Genomic DNA, 22101 nt, shown 5'->3' on the forward strand with positions numbered 1-22101 from the left:
CAGATTTTGAAAATCCAGATAAGTCCAGAGGATTCTAATCCATGTTTGATGATGGAATACAAACCTTTTTGACATCCCTCACCAGGTACCGGAGTGTATTAGATGGGCCACATTTCTGGAAAGGAAATGGAACATTTATTGAACAAACAAACACATACAAAATCAAACACAAACTCGACCCATCCAATACCCCTGAAACTAAGCTTACAATTACATCATCTGCTGCAATGAACATCAATAAATACAATGAGGGCTTTGGTGACAGTTTTCAAAACCCAAGCGACACAAAAATCCCTGAGATCGGCCATAGCCTAAAACTAGTTCGGTTTACACCTTGGGTGACAAACAACGTAGATTTATGTCTATCATGACCAAACGTTTGGTGTCCAATGACGTAGATCTACGTCTATCATGCCCAAACGTTTGGTGTCCAATGACGTAGAACTACGTCTATCATGCCCAAACGTTTGGCATCAAACAACGTAGATCTATGTCTATAATAATGATCAGAAGACAAATGAAGTCTTCCTTTCAATTGATAGGTGGGTTCGAGGTGAATGTAATGAAGACCACTTCAGGCAATAATCTCTAACGAAATTTCTTTAGCGAGCGGTAAAAAGTGGTATGGGGGAAATCTAGTGAAAACCTCGTGGCACCCAAGGTGTTAAGAACACATACATCCGTTCAGCATTAAACAAGAAGTTCCATATCCATTAACTATTGATAAGTCAGGTATTACAATCAGGATATAAAACCACAGGTTATCCAGAGCATGAAGGAGAAAGGTCATAAATCCTTCCAGCAATATCAGCAAATCACACTTTATTACTTGCACCTGACAGATGACAAAAGCAGTGGCATATAATAAGCTATAATCCTTACGCACTAACAGCCATATTCTCAAATGTTTATGATGTACTGAAAATATATTTTCCTTCTTATTCTTGACCAATCATTATGATGGTCAAAACCACGGCCGATTCACCAGAATATGCAGAGATACAACAGGTCACTTACCGTATTATAGAGTTCCTCCAGCCTCGGTATGGTCAGGAAGTCCTGCATGCTCACGCCATTCTCGAGCAGAAGTTTCACAAAGTCGACTCTATCATGGATGAGGGCATCCATCATCGCTTGCTCCAAGGAACCTTCCTGAAAAGGTCATCGATTCAATCAGAATTGAAAAAATTTGAATAAACGGATAAACAGAATCGAATTAACACAGACACATTCTAAAGCGCCAGGTCTTGTTCGACTTGGTGTTAAAAAGAGTCTATTCTGCTTTCGATCATGTGAACCATCATCAGTTAAATTTAATCTGAAAGCAACTTTTCAGGTCAACTTACGGCCCACTCCTGTCCATAAACAAAAATGTGGCTGCGTGCTATGTCCACTCGGTTCCATGTTAATGCCAGACTCAGCTGGTCGGGGGCACTGGCATTCTGACCTGCAAGGAAACAGAAATAAAGCAAGATAATTTCAATATTCCTGGGTTGGGCATCTTCTCATGAAAGGCTGCGACATCACGAGGCCACCTGTTGGTGTTGCCTGGGTGTTTGAGGTTCGGCAAATGCATGAGAGTCCTGATAACCTGAAGGGGCAGAAAATTTGCTAGTGAATGGGTAAATGATGATAATATTGGATTCTTATATAGCACTTTTCCATATTTCCCTGTTCAAAGCGCTTTTGGGATACCATAAACATTTCCCGGTCTCCACAGAAATCAATCGGGGATTTCAGCCCATCAACCATGATCATGGCTGGCGTGGAATATTCCACAGTATTTCGTCACATAATTTTTCATTCATTTCGCTGGTTATATTCCTTTGATTGCATCATGGCAGGACTCCTTTAATATAATCTCTGAGGTTGAAAACATGGGGATGACAGTCCCCAGAGATAAAGCCACCTCTTATTGATATCATGAAACATGCCCAAAGTTCATGTACTTTTACTTGTACAATAAGCATGAATCATTCGCACCAACGAGTGTTGAAACGACCTCACCTGAACGCCAATACAAAATGATCAGTTTTCAATTAGTCGACCAAATGATAATTTATAGCTTGGATTTTTAACACGCAATCGTTTGATAACTCAGCATTACACGGCTGGTTTACCTCACGATTGCGAACTCAACTAAGCGGCAAGTCATTCAATATCGAAATAGAAAAATTATCAATATGGTAGTCAGTTCATATTATATTGCATTATAAATGGACATACATGTAGTTCTATAGAGAGGACAACATAACGGTCCTGAGGGGTAATATGAAATAGGCAGCCTGGAGAATCAGTTCCCCAGATTGCCGAGAATCTTATCAGGCCTTCCAACATAACGAGCAGCCTGTCCTGGATAGTACTCCTTGAGCCCTGGGGAATGGCCACCTCATAAGAAAAAGAGCCAAATGTACGCTCATTGGTAAATTCTCGAGAAAAAACTGTGTCAATCTGATAACACGGACAATATGTCATCATATGCTCTAAATTTCGAGGTAAATTAACCAGCGGGTTACTCTGCGGTGCACGCACAAAATCAATCCATGCACATTCTCGATGTACTTTCAGTTTGAGAACCTTAAGTGCCATTGTCACGAGGAAAAGACACTCATCTTACTTTCACTCCGCAAATCCACTGTAATCATTTTGACTATGGTAATCTAGCACACACGGAAGTTGGTCGAGGACTCGTTTACCCAAAACCGTGTGGCTTATCTGGAGAGACCCCACCATTATCTCATCAGCCTCCAAATCAAAAATTGATGAGACAAGATGACATGTTTCAAGTCACATATCCTGTCTGGTGATAAACACTTGAATAATTGAGAGAAAATATCTGTTAACGTTTCACATTCTCTCATTATAACCATTGCAATTATCACCAAGGAGGTAGTGGTGAGAATCACTCTATGTTGACGTGGAAGCTACCTGCAGACAACAGGGGATCACTCCTAAAAAAACCATAAACCCGCATGGAATGGATCATTACAAAGCAAAAGCATACCGACTGCAGCACCCACCCATCATTCATCAGTCTCCTCCCTGACTGTCAAGCAAAACACCTCATATAAAAAAATTTTTTTTGGAAAATTTTTGTTTTCTTGGGAAATCATTATGAAGACCTCCCCGAGTCATTGAAACCATAATGGAGGTCGTGGAGGGCGGTGGCACAACGATTCAGCGTACGCCTTGTGATTGGGAGGTCTCGGGTTTTCGATAAGCGATTGGTGCCACTCCGTAACTCTGACCTGGCCTTCCGTGCGCAAGATTGTGACTGCCCTTGGTTCTCCAGATAGGTTTCTGGATAGGCGGGGTAAAAAAGTTTGCGATTACAGTGAAAATCGATACATAAAAACTCACTGTCATTATCATTATACTAAATCTCAGTGTGATGCATCTTTCAGTTTTGCCTATGTCGAAAATGTGTTTCTTATTGATAAGCCCTTGTACAGCCATTGCTTCATTTTGGACCAGAATCAAGCAGCACCTGAAAACCTGTGGAGGTTTTCACCAACATCAACCGAAGCCATCTAAGTTACTACAACAGGATAATCAGTCTCATTAGGCGGTGATGATCGGGGCAGAATAGCATCCACCCAGCTCGCAGATAGACGGAATAAGATGGCTTCGTTGTCCTGGAGAATTGGTTACATTTGTCATCTATTTGGCCTCGTTAGTTCATTGGTTAAAAGTTCATGTCTAGTTCGATGTTCCTTGCACTCCACTTTGCTCAAGCAAAAATATGGCATTAGAGGGGCTACTTGGGATGAGGGGGCATTTGCTTCTCTTCCAGCTATACAGCCCTGAACCCGAGGTAAAAAGACATCATCAAGTGATTGATTTTTTTGCTGATGAACAGATCATACCAATCAGCAGACCCGACTATGACGTGCACACCAACCCCTCATCCAGTAAAAAGGTTACAACAGGTATCACCCATGATAATAGCCAGCATCCACTAACCTTTTAGGAGAGCCGTCAAAATGGCCAGGTCAATATCCTGACACGGACCTTCGCCCATTCGGAACACCGTGATCTGAAAATACGAATTCGATATATCAGCCAATCTCCCGAGGCATTTGGAATGGAAATCCAATAACCTCTCGTGATAGTCCTTCAATATCTTCACTTGGCTCATTTCATGGGAACCGAATATGAACGATGGATCTGCAATATTTCATCCGTCTGTCACCGACAGTAAACAAGATAAATTGGCGAAAAGTTAATCTTGAAATAATTTTGATGATATTTCAATTGAAATTGAAGATATACATGTAGCGGACCAAAAAGCTGTCTAAAAGAATTTGAAATTAATCAGATTTAAAACATTCGAAAACAATATTTTCTATCTAGCTTGTCCAAATTTTTGTCTACTGCAATGATCAGCTCTGTGTAATGCACAGCCTGAATGCATTTGCTCATTGTTAGAACCTACTCTAACACAACATCACAAAAACACACTTTGGCAGTCAGAATGGCCACAAAGTATCGAATAAATGGCAATTTAAATCCGATGACAACTGAACACTTGCTTTTTAACATTTAGCAAGAAAAGAAATAACTGTCATTTTGGCTGTAGGAGATGTTCTCATAGAATTGGACAAAAAGAACGAAATGTTAGAAAACAAAACAACTTCAACTTCGTATCTCTTTCAGGCACTCATCACCGCAGTGGGTGGGGCCTTTGTCAAATATCAAGGCACTACAGATCCAATTAGTTGGTAATTTTTCATTTGTGCTAATTTTCTGATTTTTTCAACCAGAATACATCCGTAGACATGATAGATGAAAGCTCCCACTATCTGACAAAAAGCTGGACTGGCACCAGTTTAGCTGCCAGGACATCTTGATGACATTTACAATGTGGAGGTTATATCATTCTCTTCTTGTCACCTTCCCTGTATCCTCCCCGGGGCTCTGTGACAGTTAAAAGCTGTATCCTTCCCGGCAGGTGCAGGGAAAGCCAGCATCTTTGCCTGATATTGTTACTGGATATATTACCCGGCGAAGCAAAAAATAAACTAGGGGACAATATGATCCTGCTTCTTTCAGTATATGCTTGCCAATTTATCCTGTTCATGTATTGGTACAAAAAATATGACAGATATAATAAGATACTAACTAGTCTTGGCACATAAAAAAATCCTCCTCTATGACGTACGACGTACGTCGAATGCAAGCAATCTGTACTCCTGCATGACGTATGACGTATGTCGTAAGGAATCAATTGGTGACTTCTCAATAATTATTGATAGTACTATCTGGAAGAATTCAACTGTCTTACCAATTCCTTCTTCTTGCAGCACATCATGAGTTCTATGAAGAGTTTCTCCGCTTGCTCCCTAGTATACTGGAATGTCTTCTCGATTGTCAAGATCAGCTGATCACGCAGAGTCTCCGGCATAGTCCTACAATGAGAACCCGAGATATTTTCAGGGGCCGGTTGTTGTTGCTGTTTAATATTGTTGTTGTTGTTCTTCTGCTCGTGCAATTTTTGTGATGCACGCAACTCAGTCAAGCCAGAAACTTGGCGTTAACTAATAACTTGGTGTTATCTCCATCAATTCAGCCTAGGTTTAAAACTTGATGCTACATGTGTATCAAATTTGAGGCAAAGTGAGAGGGACTCAATTGTTTTGAACAACTGGGCCCAGGGTGCTGTCTTTTTGTCAGTATTCTCTATTCTTCACCAGGGGGCAGGTCCAGGCATATCTTCATTAGCTGGATGCAGTCTGGCATGGTCCTCCAACTCTACATTCACATCAGTTGCCCAGCTGTTCAAAACAAGACTCGTCGCTTCGTAACGCCAAATTAAAGTTTATGACAAGCTAGTGCTGATTAGTTTTGAAGAGAAAAAATTGCCATGACTGTGAAACCCTGATTGATGTATTAAATTGACAAGTTTTTATTTTAATACTCCCCAAGGGAAATCAAAAGGTAATTTAACTTCAAAGGCAATGTGGAAATGTGTCGACCAATCGCAATTAAGATTCAAAATTCTTGCGCTCATTTATCAGTTTATCATTATTACGATTAAAAGGACAGCTCTTCATTCAAGGCGTAGACAACATGAAATCTCCTGAAGCCAGCCTCATCATCATTCACCATTCACACCAAGCCATTTTGCCTTGTCATAAAACGAATCTCTAACACGTTAAATTTTCGTGAAACACACTAGCATTTAATTTGCTAAATATTATCATGGTAATTGATCACTCCGGGCTGCTCAAGCTACAGAAGACTGACATGACATCAAACTACAAGAATTCAAGATGGAATCTCCAAAGATAAAAAGTGTGAAGGGAATTTTGAATTTGGCATAAAAAGTAAAAGCGTTCTAGAGGGATGGGGCTGTCAATTATGAATGAACAACTGTTGAGTGGCGAGATTTTCCTTGATAAACGATGAAATATTCTAAAAGTCCTTGGTCACAGGTTATCAATGAAATTGTGCTGCCAAAAGCTGTTTTGAAGGGACACCTCAGACAAGGGCGAGGTAGTTCAGATATCACATTTTGATACTTTTTTTTCATTCAGCCTGGCACTCAAATCATCTATTTCAATGATGGACACCATCCTATTTGCTAATGGCCGGTTCTGTTGCCTGAAGGCTAGCCTGGGGTTCCATATCATGCCTTAGTTAAAAACAATGCCATTAACTTTGAGAGTAAGGGAAAGAAAAAATTTAACATCCACCTGTGTTAGCCGGGGGAAATGGCAGAAATGGTGACCCGGCATAAATGTCTCGGAGAGTAGAAAGTGGGAATGTGGCCGCAGGACGATTCTATGGTCACCAGAACGTTTCGATGGTCACCAAGCTTGGCTGCCAGGATGAACTAAGGCATCAGCTATTTGAAAGGCATTCTCCAAGCAGTATCCAAGCATCACATTAATCCGAGTGGAGATAATCTTGATTGAATCAAGAACCTAAGGGCCAGGAGCTCAACCATTAGTTCATCACCCCCCCCCCCCCCCGCATCTCTTTTTCCACCTGCATCAAACAAAAGGATGATAAACTAATATTTGTGTTTGTACATGGCGTAAGTAATGAGACGTGATAGCCGAACAGACACCAGTGGGAAAAAATCAATGAACAATAGAAGGGCCTGATTTTCTGAGAAAGAATCCCCATCTTTATCAACTTGGACAAAGAACAAAATGCCAGTTGCACACCACATCCTATAAACGTTATCAGTTTCTAGGGTTACTGTTGACAATCACCCTAGTACGTATGAACATTTAGGTAAAATGAACTAAATGTCCAATGGACATTGTGCTTACATGGTGCAACAAAAGATAGAGAATGGATGGAAGTTCCTAACCATCATATTCATTCAGGTAAGGACAGAGGACTGTCATTGCAGATTTTGACGGCTGTTACATTGAAAATTAGTTAAAGCTCAATGTTATTACAACAGTGATAACCCTCTTCCTCTTCTTATCTTAATAATTAACAGTCAAATTTCAAACCCTTGAAAAGTAGGTCACACCCTGATTGACCTATTTTTCTTCGGGCTAACAGGGGTCAGAAGAAATTGACAAAACAAATTTTTTAAAGTTGAACCCAGAAAGTAGGTCAAAATGTGATGATATTTTTTGTGTCGGGTCAAATTGTTACAACAAATCCATCAACCAAGTTCCATCTTTCTAGACACTGTTGATGGATGAAAGACAGATGCTGGATGCTAGATAAGATGTCATGACATAAGCTCACCCACCCCAGCTAATATTGCGCAAAATAAAAAACACACACCCTGCAGTTCCATTGGTAGAAACGCCAAGAAACAGACAAAGGCATCTATAGTCGCAAGAATCAGACAAAGCTTTCTCTCGTCGCACAGACTGTGATGACAAGTGGAGAAAAAGAGGGAACAAACTCTTGCAAGTAAGCTAACATTTGGATGAGAACAGACGACGCGTTAACACACCATGTGATTTCTGTCTCGTCTGTGACAGATGAGGCATTCCCAACAACATTCGATCCATTCCAGGTAGATTCTCACCTAAGCCACAGATCAATACCATCACCTCAGAAGCATGACAGATATTGATCCGGGAAATCAGCCGAATACCACATCTACCACTTTCTGATCCAGGTTATATTGGCTTAACAATCAGCCAAGATGTAAAGCATCGGAATGTTCCAGGTTTCTTTTGAACGTGAAGAGCTTGAGGAGATTCCAATAAGAGTCCTCCAAATGATATCATGTCCGTTACCCTTACGGGAAATGGGTAGATAGTTTTACAAGATGGCAAATTGGTTCGACTTCAAGAGAGGCTCACTCGTGTCAAGAAGTGCCACAGTAGTAATTTACGATGGGAGGAGGGGTTTGGAAGTGGGTCTATGGGCCACGGAAAAGAGACAAATCATTCATCCCCGCTTTAGATACACAACTGAATCATCTATCAAATGCTTACCCATCTTCCTGTGTGTATTGATGCGTAAACGCCAGAAGATCAGCAGCACGACCACTTCCATCACAGACAACAACAGGTACAGGGGGCGAATCAGTCACATGTTCCAACACTGTCCGAATGGTATTCGTCCCGCCTTCAAGGATCACACACACCACAGGGACAGCCTGGCCCTGGTCATTTTGTCCTGAAATACACAAAAGGTAGAGCAAGGTGAAATTAAGAGTTCACAAGAAATGGTTCAGCATTTGGTGAAGTATTTTTGCTGTGTTCAAAATTCATGACAAAAAAGTGAATTGAAACTGGCAGCGTATCAATTCGACCTAAAGTTTTGAACGATAAACACACCTGAAACTCACTCTTGGCAGGGAGAATTTAGCCATTTTACCTGAAACTCACTCCTGACAGGGAGAATTTACGTAGAAAACCACTCCTGGCAGGGAGAATTAACCTGAAACTCGCTCTTGGTAGGGAGAATTTACCTGAAACTCACTCCTGGCAGAAAGAATTTACCTCAAACAACCCCTGGCATTGAAAATTTATCGAAAACGTCACTCCTGGCAGGGAGTGCAGAGTTCAGTCCTAATGTTACAAAGCCAATAATACCACACCTTGCGGTCCTTTACTGTCACAATCCAATGCAATTAGTTGGACTCTGGTCCGCCTGCAGATAGCTTTCACTGTGCTGACCAGAATCCCAACTAATTGATTGGATTATGATAGACCGAGGCCGTCAGCTGAAACATGACTACTAGTACTGGAAAGATGACCCCATGATCTTTGAAACCAATAATCAAACATGTCAAGAGTAAAATGATATAGTTAAATGTCCCAATTATCCATCTTCCAATAACGCAAGACCACCAATGGGACATGTGCTGGCAACACAAAGTTCTTTGGAATGCATTACATTGGTCAGTCAGCCTTGTTGCACGAGGCTTCTTATTTCCAATAATCCAATTGTTTGAGAAACCATGGCGGACATTTTCCATTAATACTGCTTGTTTCTAAATTTCAGAAATGGTAACCAAATTCATCACTACAACAAGCTGAGTCACAACATACACAGCAGAACATCACAAAGCAACGAAGAGGAAGAATTTGCAAACCAACATCACTTGAATGTAGGTCAGTGCAACCTATAATGTTCTTAGCAGGTCAACGTGGGTCAAGGTCATGTTTCAGGTTCAAGGTCATTGTCAAAGCTCCCCAAGTCACATTCTTACTACTAACACTCTGAACGACATTGGTAGCTGGTGGCTATTATTGACATCAATATTTCATGAGACAATCCTCTGTCATTTAAACCACTTATCAATATTGAGTAGGAGTAAGACCACTAAAGTACTTGTAAACAAACATCAATGTTAGCTTCAAGTTTAACCCCTTCCCATCCCGATTGCTAACATGAAACACCGATGGCTGTCCTGTAAACACGGTATACAGAAATTTTATAGGACCAATGTTTTACCTGAGAAGACAATCTTAACAAGCCCTGTACCCCTCCTCCTTTCTTAGAGTTCTTAGGATTGTGAAACACTTTGGTTTTTAATGGAATTACCCTCTTTTAATAATCTACTTATAATGAATACAACCCATAATTCGAAAATTTCTAGATATGTATCAAAAATATGTAAGGCTCACATATATATTTTTGGTATCACATATAGGCACCGAATATAAATTTCAGATACTGTTGTGTAGACGGATATACAAATATTATAAGACAACAAATTTGCATGCAAAATAACTGCACTACAGCAGTGTGTATTTCCTGAGCCACCAGTTAATACATTGAACACAAACAGTGCAGCCCTTTAAACATACACTGCAGTATCACAAGCAACCTCCGACATGGAAGCTTTTTTCAGTAGAGACTTCACTGCAGCACTATTAACCCTCTTGCTGCGGGTGACATGCACCACATCATACCCATCCAAAATAGAAATATATCAGCACGTGACTGCACCCTCTCTAAACACGCCAAACGCGCTCCGGGATCATTAGTTTCATCCTAATAGTATAAATGGCGACGCTTTTCAATAGTTTTGACCATTCTGATAAAAGTAAGCTCCACTATTCATATCGGCTGTCATCACATGGCGGTGGTGGCAGAAAAATGGCTGCTGCAGCAAAAGGGTTAAGGGCCAGAGGCCATAAGACTGAGACCTCAAATTCACCACAAGCTGTTAACCAAAATCAATCACAAGATCCAGTATTCACAGAAAGTAGCTGAACATAGGCAATCATCTTGCCCGTAGCAGATTTTTTTTATATTGAGATTAAAATATGTCACTGGGGAAAGTAGCAGACAAGCTGAGATGCATACAAATGCTGACTGCATATCTCTTTATGTGCAAGCTTTTCAGAGAAAATTGCTGAAAAGCACTTTGAGAATATATTATTTACACTAAGTAGGTAAAATGATATTGATAATGGGTTGTAATTAGCCACTTTCCAATAATCCACGACATCTAGGGACATATCCAACGACATTATAGCTTTGCCTAGTATCCTTGTTAATCAATTCAGGAAGATGTAGTGGAATATCAACGCCAATATGACTAGCACAGGACCACCAATGTCTTTACCTCAACATGCAATGGGCTTGTCAACGTCAATACCATATGACTAGCAACAAGACAACAAACCTCATCACCTCAACGGCACAAAACAGACGACCACATCAAAGCCAATATGACTAGCACAGGACCACCAATGTCTTTACCTCAACATGCAATGGGCTTGTCAACGTCAATACCATATGACTAGCAACAAGACAACAAACGTCGTCACCTCAACGGCACAAAACAGACGACCACATCAAAGCCAATATGACTAGCACAGGACCACCAATGTCTTTACCTCAACATGCAATGGGCTTGTCAATACCATATGACTAGCAACAAGACAACAAACGTCATCACCTCAACAGCACAAAACAGACGACCACATCAAAGCCAATATGACTAGCACAGGACCACCAACGTCTTTACCTCAACATGCAATGGGCTTGTCAACGTCCATATGACTAGCAACAAGACAACAAGCGTCATCACCTCAACAGCACAAAACAGACGACCACATCAAAGCCAATATGACCAGCACAGGACCACCAACGTCTTTACCTCAACATGCAATGGGCTTGTCAACGTCCATATGACTAGCAACAAGACAACAAGCGTCATCACCTCAACAGCACAAAACAGACGACCACATCAAAGCCAATATGACTAGCACAGGACCACCAATGTCTTTACCTCAACATGCAATGGGCTTGTCAACGTCCATATGACTAGCAACAAGACAACAAACGTCGTCACCTCAACGGCACAAAACAGACGACCACATCAAAGCCAATATGACTAGCACAGGACCACCAATGTCTTTACCTCAACATGCAATGGGCTTGTCAACGTCAATACCATATGACTAGCAACAAGACAACAAACCTCATCACCTCAACGGCACAACACAGACGACCACATCAAAGCTGCTCGACAAGCTTACAATGTTTAATTTTCTGTTCAGACCCTATTTTATCACGTCTGCTTCACACAGGCAAATTGAGAAAGATATCTGAGAAGGAAATGGTCCTCAACACTTATACAACTCAATGTGGTTGTCCACTCTTAAAGTGATTCTATGATGTGATTTACAACTTAGCGGAAATACGTCCGTTTTTAATTGTTGATCACAAATGTAAAGCTAAAATTTTCCATTTTTGATTAAATTTATTATAAAATCGCTGAATGTAAACCACTGCGACCGCGAAAATGTTCATGTTGTGACGTCATCGACGAAAACGGCATCGAAGCGAGCCGTCTGGGCGGGATTAAACCATCAATTTCTAGAAAATGTGCATTTCGATTCGAAAACCTTACCGATTTATGAGAAAGTGACGTAGTAATTTGTCAAAAACAGCTAAAACATTATAAGGTGAAATTTGACATGCGTTACCCTTTAAGACACGGGGTTATTTCGATCAACTCTGGTTTTCAGAAGCTTAAAATTCACTAATTTTTAAGCTAAGTAAGGATCACAAACTATGGATATCACAACCAAACATCGAATAGCTTAACTTCCAGTCAGACCAGACAGACTTCAGTATAAGACAACAGACACAACACCAAGAGACTAATTCACCAGTGTCAACACATGCTCAAAGCTTAGCGAAATTAAAGCACTGAGAACTAAAACTGATGCATTATCTACCACATCTATCGTCACAAAGTATTATTCAAATAGATTGCTTTTATCATCACCCAATAAACCGATAACACTATGAAAAGAACAATACAACATTTCCTCAGCAAATGGATTGTGAGAATACTCAATGCAACAGGTAAAACAACACCAGTCCAGGTCTTGTCCCGGAATCAAGCCATTATTCATGTTATTGGCAAGTAACAGATATGCTTCCTGAAAGAAGTTCCCAATGAATCGATTCCTCACTTTGCCGAGAAACAGGCAGTCATTCGAAATTGCCGAGTTTTGCCTGTTCGGGAAAGGGGAAACTTTTTCAATGCCAGTCCACGTCTTGTCCCGGACACAAACCATTATTGACAAGTAAAAGAGAAAACCCTGCAGCACATGCTTCGAACAACAAGCAAATATCACAGATCTACAAGCAATTATCTGGTAACAATAAGGTACAAGCATTATCTGGTAACAATTAGGAACGGGCAATTAGTACAATACACTGAGAGCCGAATACAAACTTAAAAGACCTTTTTTGGGGGGAGGGGAGGGTTAATAGCTTTCTGTTGGTTACAAAAAGCTAAGAGGCAAATGATCCCATACATTTCTGCCATTGCGCATCTAATTCTCGATGGCAATTCTTTCTTGGACAACAAAGACACACATTCAGCCGAACGATCTGGAACATTTGCACACGAAGGACGCTGGGTGGGTACATGATGCAGCACTTCCATATAAGGGCGATCGCCAATACAGATTCAGCAACACTAAAATGACTGATAAAAGGTTTTACATCGGGGATGTCTTTGTACTGAGGAACAATCTTGTCATTCAATCAGCACTCACTTGCACAAAAATGCTTCTAAAATTCTTATTTTTGGTCCAATTTTGAAAATTCAAAGACCCACAGAGCGTTGAGGTGGAGATTTTTTTATTCCAGCAATCAAATTTAACATTTAGTAAGAGAAAAAGTTTGAAATCCGCCTAAATGGGCATTTGACATCCCTGTCACATGTCAATTATCTGTTTCATACTGCCAATGAAATTGCCCATTTCCTTACAAGAAATGGCCATTTTGTTAGTTCATACTTACCTATGGAACACTTTTGCATGTTACTCCATTTGGGCTCAAACACAAGAGTATCCCTTTAATTTTCTAAAGGGAGAACTGAGTTAACAGCTCGGCCGCCAGGCGGCGCCCTGACCGATCCCGCGAGATCGCGCCGATCTCATGCCGCCATATTTAGTCTTTACTCTTGAGCGTTAATAAAGAGTATGTCCCGTTTGTGGGGACGGCGGGAGGGCCGTGTTCCATAGGTAAGTATGAACTAACAAAATGGCCATTTCTTGTAAGGAAATGGGCATTTTGTGTCATTCAAACTTACCTATGGAACACTTTTGCATCGAATCCCAGCAACCTATTGGAGGTGGGAAACGAGGACTTACCTAGGCTGAGCTGTTGTTCCATCCAGGAGGCACCACCGGCATATTAGCTAAGGAGGACCGCCAGGGGAAAGAAATGGGGAGAACCGGAGGACCGGTATTTTGATCTCGGTATTACAATCATATTATAGAGAGTAATAGACCCATTCTCCGGAAAGCGCTAGAATTGCGTAATAAAACCATCTTCTTTCCGGCAACAGAGCTTAGAGCAAGTAAGGCATGTTGAAGGGTGTAGAATGAGTTATTGCTAAACAACAATAAGAAATTGCGTCCTTTCTAGTCTACTAGGGGTTGCCTGGATGTTGAAGATAGGGCATATCAAAATGGCGCAAGATGCGCGTTTGACTCTTCAATCGGGCTTCCCCCCCCCTTTTTGATCTAGCCAGGATCAAACAACATGCCCCGCAGACACAATCGGACCGATTGTGTGCATGCCATCTACGAGGGAAGAAACGTCTCGTAGGTAGAAACGAGAGAATGCCCATTTCCTTACAAGAAATGGCCATTTTGTTAGTTCATACTTACCTATGGAACACTTTTGCATGTTACTCCATTTGGGCTCAAACACAAGAGTATCCCTTTAATTTTCTAAAGGGAGAACTGAGTTAACAGCTCGGCCGCCAGGCGGCGCCCTGACCGATCCCGCGAGATCGCGCCGATCTCATGCCGCCATATTTAGTCTTTACTCTTGAGCGTTAATAAAGAGTATGTCCCGTTTGTGGGGACGGCGGGAGGGCCGTGTTCCATAGGTAAGTATGAACTAACAAAATGGCCATTTCTTGTAAGGAAATGGGCATTTTGTGTCATTCAAACTTACCTATGGAACACTTTTGCATCGAATCCCAGCAACCTATTGGAGGTGGGAAACGAGGACTTACCTAAGGCTGAGCTGTTGTTCCATCCAGGAGGCACCACCGGCATATTAGCTAAGGAGGACCGCCAGGGGAAAGAAATGGGGAGAACCGGAGGACCGGTATTTTGATCTCGGTATTACAATCATATTATAGAGAGTAATAGACCCATTCTCCGGAAAGCGCTAGAATTGCGTAATAAAACCATCTTCTTTCCGGCAACAGAGCTTAGAGCAAGTAAGGCATGTTGAAGGGTGTAGAATGAGTTATTGCTAAACAACAATAAGAAATTGCGTCCTTTCTAGTCTACTAGGGGTTGCCTGGATGTTGAAGATAGGGCATATCAAAAATGGCGCAAGATGCGCGTTTGACTCTTCAATCGGGCTTCCCCCCCCCTTTTTTTTGATCTAGCCAGGATCAAACAACATGCCCCGCAGACACAATCGGGCCGATTGTGTGCATGCCATCTACGAGGGAAGAAACGTCTCGTAGGTAGAAACGAGAGAATGTGGAGTGATTACTCCAACATGCAGCGGAAACGACTTCTTGAAGAGCAACTCCTCGGTAGTTAGCCCAGGAGGTGGCTAGTGCTCTAACTTCGTGTGCTGAGATGTTAGCTAGCGCACGAAGATCAGAGGAAGTCTTCAAGGTGTTGTAGGAAAGACGAATAGTCTCCACAATCCACCTTGAAATAGTGGCGGCCGCTATCTCTCGTTTATTTCCCTCCTTATAGGACAAAAACAAACGCTCTCTCCCCTGGCGGATACCGGGAGGTTTTGTCCTATTTATGTAGAACTTTAGGGCCCTGACGGGACATAAAGTTCTGTCAGGAAGATCATAAGAGATCGTTCCTGACAGAGAGGGAATAGTAACCGGGGGCCGAGAGGCGGCCGGTCCCTGGTTCTTCGCCAGAAATCCTGGTATAAAAGCCAGGATAACCTCCCCTCCCTCTCTAAAAGCCAGCTTCTTAAAAGAAAGTGCATGGAGCTCTGATCTCCGTTGGGCGGTAGCCAAGGCTACTAGAAAGACCGTTTTGAGTGTCAGATATTTCATGGATGAAATAGACATGGGTTCAAAAGGATGCCTCATGAGCACCTTAAGGACAACAGAGAGGTCCCATTTAGGGGTGTTGTGAACCGGTCTAGGACGCTCTAATAACATTCCTCTGAAAAGAGGGGTTATTTGGTCCTCCCAACGAAGATCCCAGGTGCTTAAAACACGGAGGGTAGAAGCGATGGCGGACTTGTACCCTTTTATAGCCGTGACAGATAGTTGTCTTTCCGTGAATAATTCAATAAGGAAATCAACTAATCTGTATATAGAGGGAGAGATCGGATTAACTCCGTTCTCCCTGCACCAGGAAGTGAAGGTGGACCACTTTCCTTGATACACATCAAGGGTAGACCCCCTTTGAGGTGCGGACATGCGCTTGACAGCGATGTCCGAAAAGCCTCTCTGGTGGAGATGCAACTGGATAAGTTCCAGGCGTGAAACTTGAAAAATCCAGGGTTCTGGTGGTAGCATCTCCCCAGGGGGTGCCACAGGAGGTGCTTCCAAGTAGGAAGACTCCTGGGGTGATCTATCAGGAGCTCCAGCAAGGCTGGGAACCAGGCCTGATTTGGCCAGCAAGGTGCGATGAGAGTTATTCTCACCGGATGGCTGGTCAAGATCTTGTTCAGGACTGGTTGGATGAGAGGGAGGGGTGGAAACGCATATGCGTTCAGCCCGACCCAAGAGGCTGTAAGGCTGTCGACTTCCAGGGCCTCTTCGTCCGGAAGTGGAGAGTAATAGATGGGAAGGCGATTGTTCAGCCTGGTGGCGAACAGATCTACCTTCGGAGATTGCCAAAGGCGACAAAGGTCGTCTACAATCTCCTGATGGAGTGTCCACTCTGTCTGAACTAGCTTGTTCTGACGGGACAGGGCGTCGGCAAGGATGTTGCGATTGCCCGGTATGTGTCTGGCACATATCGATACTCCAAGGTCGGCACAAAGATGGTAAAGCTCCCAAGTTAGCTGGCAAAGAATGCCGGACTTTGTGCCTCCCTGTCTCCTGACATATGCTACTACTGTAGAATTGTCGGAGAACAGGGTTACTCTCCGATTCTTCAGGCGAAGGGAAAGAGCCCTCACGGCAAGAAGGACAGCCTTCATTTCCAATATATTTATTGGAAGAATGGTCTCCTCCCTTGTCCATAGACCTCTTATGGACATGTCCCCGTTGTTCAGATGTGCTCCCCACCCTAGTAGGGAAGCATCTGTGAACAGGGACACTTCTGGGGGCGGTGGAGCAAGATCTACACCGCTTTGGAGACGAGTCTCCGACTCCCAGAAGTTCCAGACGTTCTTGAGTAGGTATTGAGGTATCAATACCAACTTGTCTAATGGGTCCCTGTGGGGTTTCCATAGAGACATTAGAAACATCTGGATGGGACGCATATATAGACGGCCAAGGGGGATTTGGTCTGCTGCCGAATTCAGAAGTCCCAAAAGGCTCAAGCATCGCCTTGCGGGAGCTTGAGTCCTTCCTCTGAATTCTGCGACGAGATGAAGAATTTTCTTTATCCTGTCTAGGGGGGGCAGCATTTTCCCTATGGCCGTAAGGAACCGAACTCCAACGTAAACGAAGTCTTGGGATGGTATGAATTCTGACTTTGTTTCGTTGATAATCCAACCTGCGGAAACTACTTTTTGCTTTAGAACCTGAAGTTGTTGCAGTAGTAGTTCCCGCGATTTGCAACGGAGTAGCCAATCGTCTAGGTAGTGATGGAGCTTGAACCCCATCACGTGAAAGGGAGCGACGAAGGCTGTGACTATCATCGTAAAAATTAGGGGTGCCGATGCCAGACCGAACGGCAGGGCCCTGAATTGATACGTCTTTCCTTCGTAATGGAATCGAAGGAAGTGTTGATAGTCTGGATGGATCGGTACATGTAAGTACGCATCCATTAAATCCATCGATACCGCCCAATCGTTGGGCTGTATCGCCGTTGCTATAGACCTGGTGGTTTCCATCTTGAAATGAGGAACATTCAAGAAGGTGTTTAACCTGGAAAGGTCTATGATCAGCCTCCATGTCCCTGCTTTCTTGGGAACCAAGAAAACGTGGCTGTAAAAGCCGGGGGAGCATGGATCTTGAAGGACCTGGATAGCTTGCTTCTCCAGTAATGTCGCGACCTCTGCTTGGAGGGCAGAGGCCTTGACTGGGTCCTTCGGTGGCTGAACTGGGGTTGGATATATGGTAGTCGGGGGGGTACGGTTGAAATCTAGTTTCACTCCGTACCTCAACATGTTTGGGACTGGGGACCCCTTTGGGCACCAATCGTCCCAAATGTCTGCAAATTTTTGCAGACGGCCCCCGACTACCGGAGTCGGCTCCTTTTTGCGTCCGGGAGGAGAAAGGAGGGGGGAGTCACCTCTTCCGGCCAGCACCCCTTGGGCGAAAGGAGTGCTTAGTCGGACCGGATCCACCCTGGTTAGAGGAAGTATTTTTCCTCTTTCCAGTCCGGCGACCCTCCGCTTCCCGTCGGAAGGATCCAGCAGGAGCAGGCTGACTAGGCGGGGTAGGCCTAGGCAGGACCTGCCTGGCGTACGGGATTGAACCCGATGCCTGCTGGGGCCTCTCTATCTTTCTAGCGTTAGGTAGAGAGGTCTTGGCCCTCTGTGTCGCAGTGGGGGCATATAATTTGTCCCAATCTTTCTGTGCTTGAGCCGCCTCTTGTACAGAATCTGCGAACAGGAAAGAACCGTCCATAGGAGCGGTTCTTAAGGCCCCTTCCAGCTGGAGGGATCTGATGACATTGAGAGAGCCCAGTGCGGCGTCTCTACGGAGTAGGACGCTATTTGCTGCGGTCTTGGCGGACAGCGCAATAGCGTGCCTAATCGAATGTGACAAGGATGTCACAAGCGATTTTGTGTCATCAGATAGTGACTCATTATCTTTTAGGGATCTGGCTAGGGCCAGGTTAGTGTGCTCTGCGTAGGAGAGCACCGCTAAAGTGTTTTTGGCCAGACCCTCTTGTGCTCTAAGGTCTCGGTAAGCCGAGGAGGAGGTCACCCTAGGCACGAGTTGGTCCAGCTGTACATCGTCCTTTAATATGGAAGTCGATGCTGCAGCTGGACAGCCGGCCGAGCTGACTCGATAATAGTCAGCGCGGTACTGCCTAACGGGAGGAAGTTGTGCCGTGAACAACTTCCCCGGTTTACACCAAGCTTCCGGTCCGACTGCCGGAAGGACAGGGATGGAAGTACGTTGGTGGGCGCCTTGTGAGTCTCTGATTGTACGCTCCAAAAGTTCAGAGACTGCTAACACCGACGGGGAGGGAGGAAGGAATTCAAGTGCCCGAGTGGAGCCTTGAGAAACCTGTGGATTGGGATCCACTTCCTGTCCCCAGAGTGAAAAGGTCGGTGTTGACAAGGCTGGCAGTTCCGGCGGGGTAGGGCACAGATCCTGCGGGAGGTACGCTCTGATCAAGGATCTGAGTGTCCTCATATCCGACAGGATACTGGCCTCCTCTGGTGACAGCTCCTCCTGATTGGGGGAGCGGTAGCCTGGCTGAGAACTCTCGTTCTCAGAAAATTCCTCTAAAATAGAGGAATCGGATGGTGGGTATCCGATGGGACCAGGCGCACCAGAGGAACCGGAACCCTGCTCCAGATGGCTGAGTCTATCAGAAAGACCTGCTACCATCTGGATGAGCTGGGACAGTTGCTGTCCCGACTCGGGTTCCGGACCCGACGTGCGGCTTCTCTCAACGACGGGCGGTTGAGGCGAGGGTGAGCGCATAAGCGAACCCTGGAAGCCGTATGTGCGGGCGAATGGGTCTTCCGGAAGCGGAAGTTGCCCATATTCTGAACCAGAGTTCAGATGTCCTCTCTGCGTAGCTCGTTCCATGGGAACGACGCCTCTGCTACGAGGAGGGGGTGGCACTTCCGGTTGGTTCCACCCAAGAGGTTGGCCAACGTAGGAAGGTGCCTGCATTTCCGGTAGGACGAAGTCCGAAACCGGAAATGCCCGTAACTCCTTCGCCGGTATGGAGCTACCGGAAGCCCTTTTAGAAGGAGGTACGGAGGGCGGAAACGCTGTTACCGAAGACGCATGGCGTTTCGGAGGTGGCGTTATAAGGTCCGGCCCTACTCTACTGTGTCCGTGAGGACTGGGGTTATTTCGCAGTAAAGACTGAGAAAAACCCCCAGTAGAGTCTTCGGTTACTGAAAAACGGGAACCCGCGTCAGTAACCGGAACTGCAATCGGCGGACCGGAAGCAGGGTGCTCCCGCGGGTACAAAGGGCTTGTACTCGGGGGAGCGGACGACAGGGGAACCGGAAGGTTCCCTGAGGTCCGGGGTATATTAAACCCTTGGAGACTTATTGGATGTAAGTCTCCCTTGGGACCACATACATTAATAATGTCAGATCCCGCATCCTTCGCAGCCGCGGCCGGAACCGGAACTCGGCTGACGGAAGGGGTGGTGGCGGGAGGTTTGCTAGACCTCCGGGTTATATGCCCGGAAACGGAACCGGAAGAGGGTTTAGGCGTCTTCGCGGCCCGTTTCCCGCCACCAGACGCATTCCTTTGTGGTGAGACAAAGGATGCCGTCGGAGGGGTACGCCATATAAAAAATGGTACCAATGACAATAAAAACACTGGGAACCCCAAGTAGGCCAGAAAGGACGCAATAATTAATGGAAAGGAAAACATGCCTACTTGAATTAAACACTATTGCAATAGATCTGAGTCTTGTTTATTACAATAGAGCGGAGAATAGCCTACTTAACTCTACCCTACCAAGATCAAAATAATGGAGCCGGGTCGACTAAGCTAGCTAAGAAAATGTCTATAATTAAATAGACTGGACAATACTAATGCCAAGATTAGTTTGGCGGTCTACTCCGTAGGTGAATGAACCCAAAAATCGTCTAGACTTGGCTGGTTGAATTTGGTTTTAAATCGAATTCACGGCAGCTTTGAAAAAACGATGTGCTTCGTAGAAGCACAAGAGTAAAGACTGAATATGGCGGCATGAGATCGGCGCGATCTCGCGGGATCGGTCAGGGCGCCGCCTGGCGGCCGAGCTGTTAACTCAGTTCTCCCTTTAGAAAATTAAAGGGATACTCTTGTGTTTGAGCCCAAATGGAGTAACATGCAAAAGTGTTCCATAGGTAAGTTTGAATGACACAAAATGTGGAGTGATTACTCCAACATGCAGCGGAAACGACTTCTTGAAGAGCAACTCCTCGGTAGTTAGCCCAGGAGGTGGCTAGTGCTCTAACTTCGTGCGCTGAGATGTTAGCTAGCGCACGAAGATCAGAGGAAGTCTTCAAGGTGTTGTAGGAAAGACGAATAGTCTCCACAATCCACCTTGAAATAGTGGCGGCCGCTATCTCTCGTTTATTTCCCTCCTTATAGGACAAAAACAAACGCTCTCTCCCCTGGCGGATACCGGGAGGTTTTGTCCTATTTATGTAGAACTTTAGGGCCCTGACGGGACATAAAGTTCTGTCAGGAAGATCATAAGAGATCGTTCCTGACAGAGAGGGAATAGTAACCGGGGGCCGAGAGGCGGCCGGTCCCTGGTTCTTCGCCAGAAATCCTGGTATAAAAGCCAGGATAACCTCCCCTCCCTCTCTAAAAGCCAGCTTCTTAAAAGAAAGTGCATGGAGCTGTGATCTCCGTTGGGCGGTAGCCAAGGCTACTAGAAAGACCGTTTTGAGTGTCAGATATTTCATGGATGAAATAGACATGGGTTCAAAAGGATGCCTCATGAGCACCTTAAGGACAACAGAAAGGTCCCATTTAGGGGTGTTGTGAACCGGTCTAGGACGCTCTAATAACATTCCTCTGAAAAGAGGGGTTATTTGGTCCTCCCAACGAAGATCCCAGGTGCTTAAAACACGGAGGGTAGAAGCGATGGCGGACTTGTACCCTTTTATAGCCGTGACAGATAGTTGTCTTTCCGTGAATAATTCAATAAGGAAATCAACTAATCTGTATATAGAGGGAGAGATCGGATTAACTCCGTTCTCCCTGCACCAGGAAGTGAAGGTAGACCACTTTCCTTGATACACATCAAGGGTAGACCCCCTTTGAGGTGCGGACATGCGCTTGACAGCGATGTCCGAAAAGCCTCTCTGGTGGAGATGCAACTGGATAAGTTCCAGGCGTGAAACTTGAAAAATCCAGGGTTCTGGTGG

The 22101-nt window shown here is 44.3% G+C and overlaps 1 protein-coding gene across 9 annotated transcripts in view; it reads right to left on the reverse strand.

Moving 5' to 3' along the window:
* LOC135482702 (transient receptor potential cation channel subfamily M member 3-like) overlaps positions 1-22101 on the reverse strand; it is a 134290-nt gene that overhangs the window by 22883 nt on the left and 89306 nt on the right. For all 9 annotated transcript variants that reach the window (XM_064762982.1, XM_064762989.1, XM_064762987.1 and 6 more), the window contains 6 exons: positions 8418-8601; positions 5285-5408; positions 3964-4036; positions 1347-1447; positions 1018-1152; positions 65-115 (listed from right to left, as the gene is read on the reverse strand). In XM_064762982.1, coding sequence (XP_064619052.1) covers positions 65-115; positions 1018-1152; positions 1347-1447; positions 3964-4036; positions 5285-5408; positions 8418-8601 — 668 coding nt within the window. The remainder of the gene's footprint in view (positions 1-64; positions 116-1017; positions 1153-1346; positions 1448-3963; positions 4037-5284; positions 5409-8417; positions 8602-22101) is intronic.

The sequence above is a fragment of the Lineus longissimus genome, chromosome 2 (assembly GCF_910592395.1).
Source record: "Lineus longissimus chromosome 2, tnLinLong1.2, whole genome shotgun sequence".
Classification (NCBI taxonomy): domain Eukaryota; kingdom Metazoa; phylum Nemertea; class Pilidiophora; order Heteronemertea; family Lineidae; genus Lineus; species Lineus longissimus.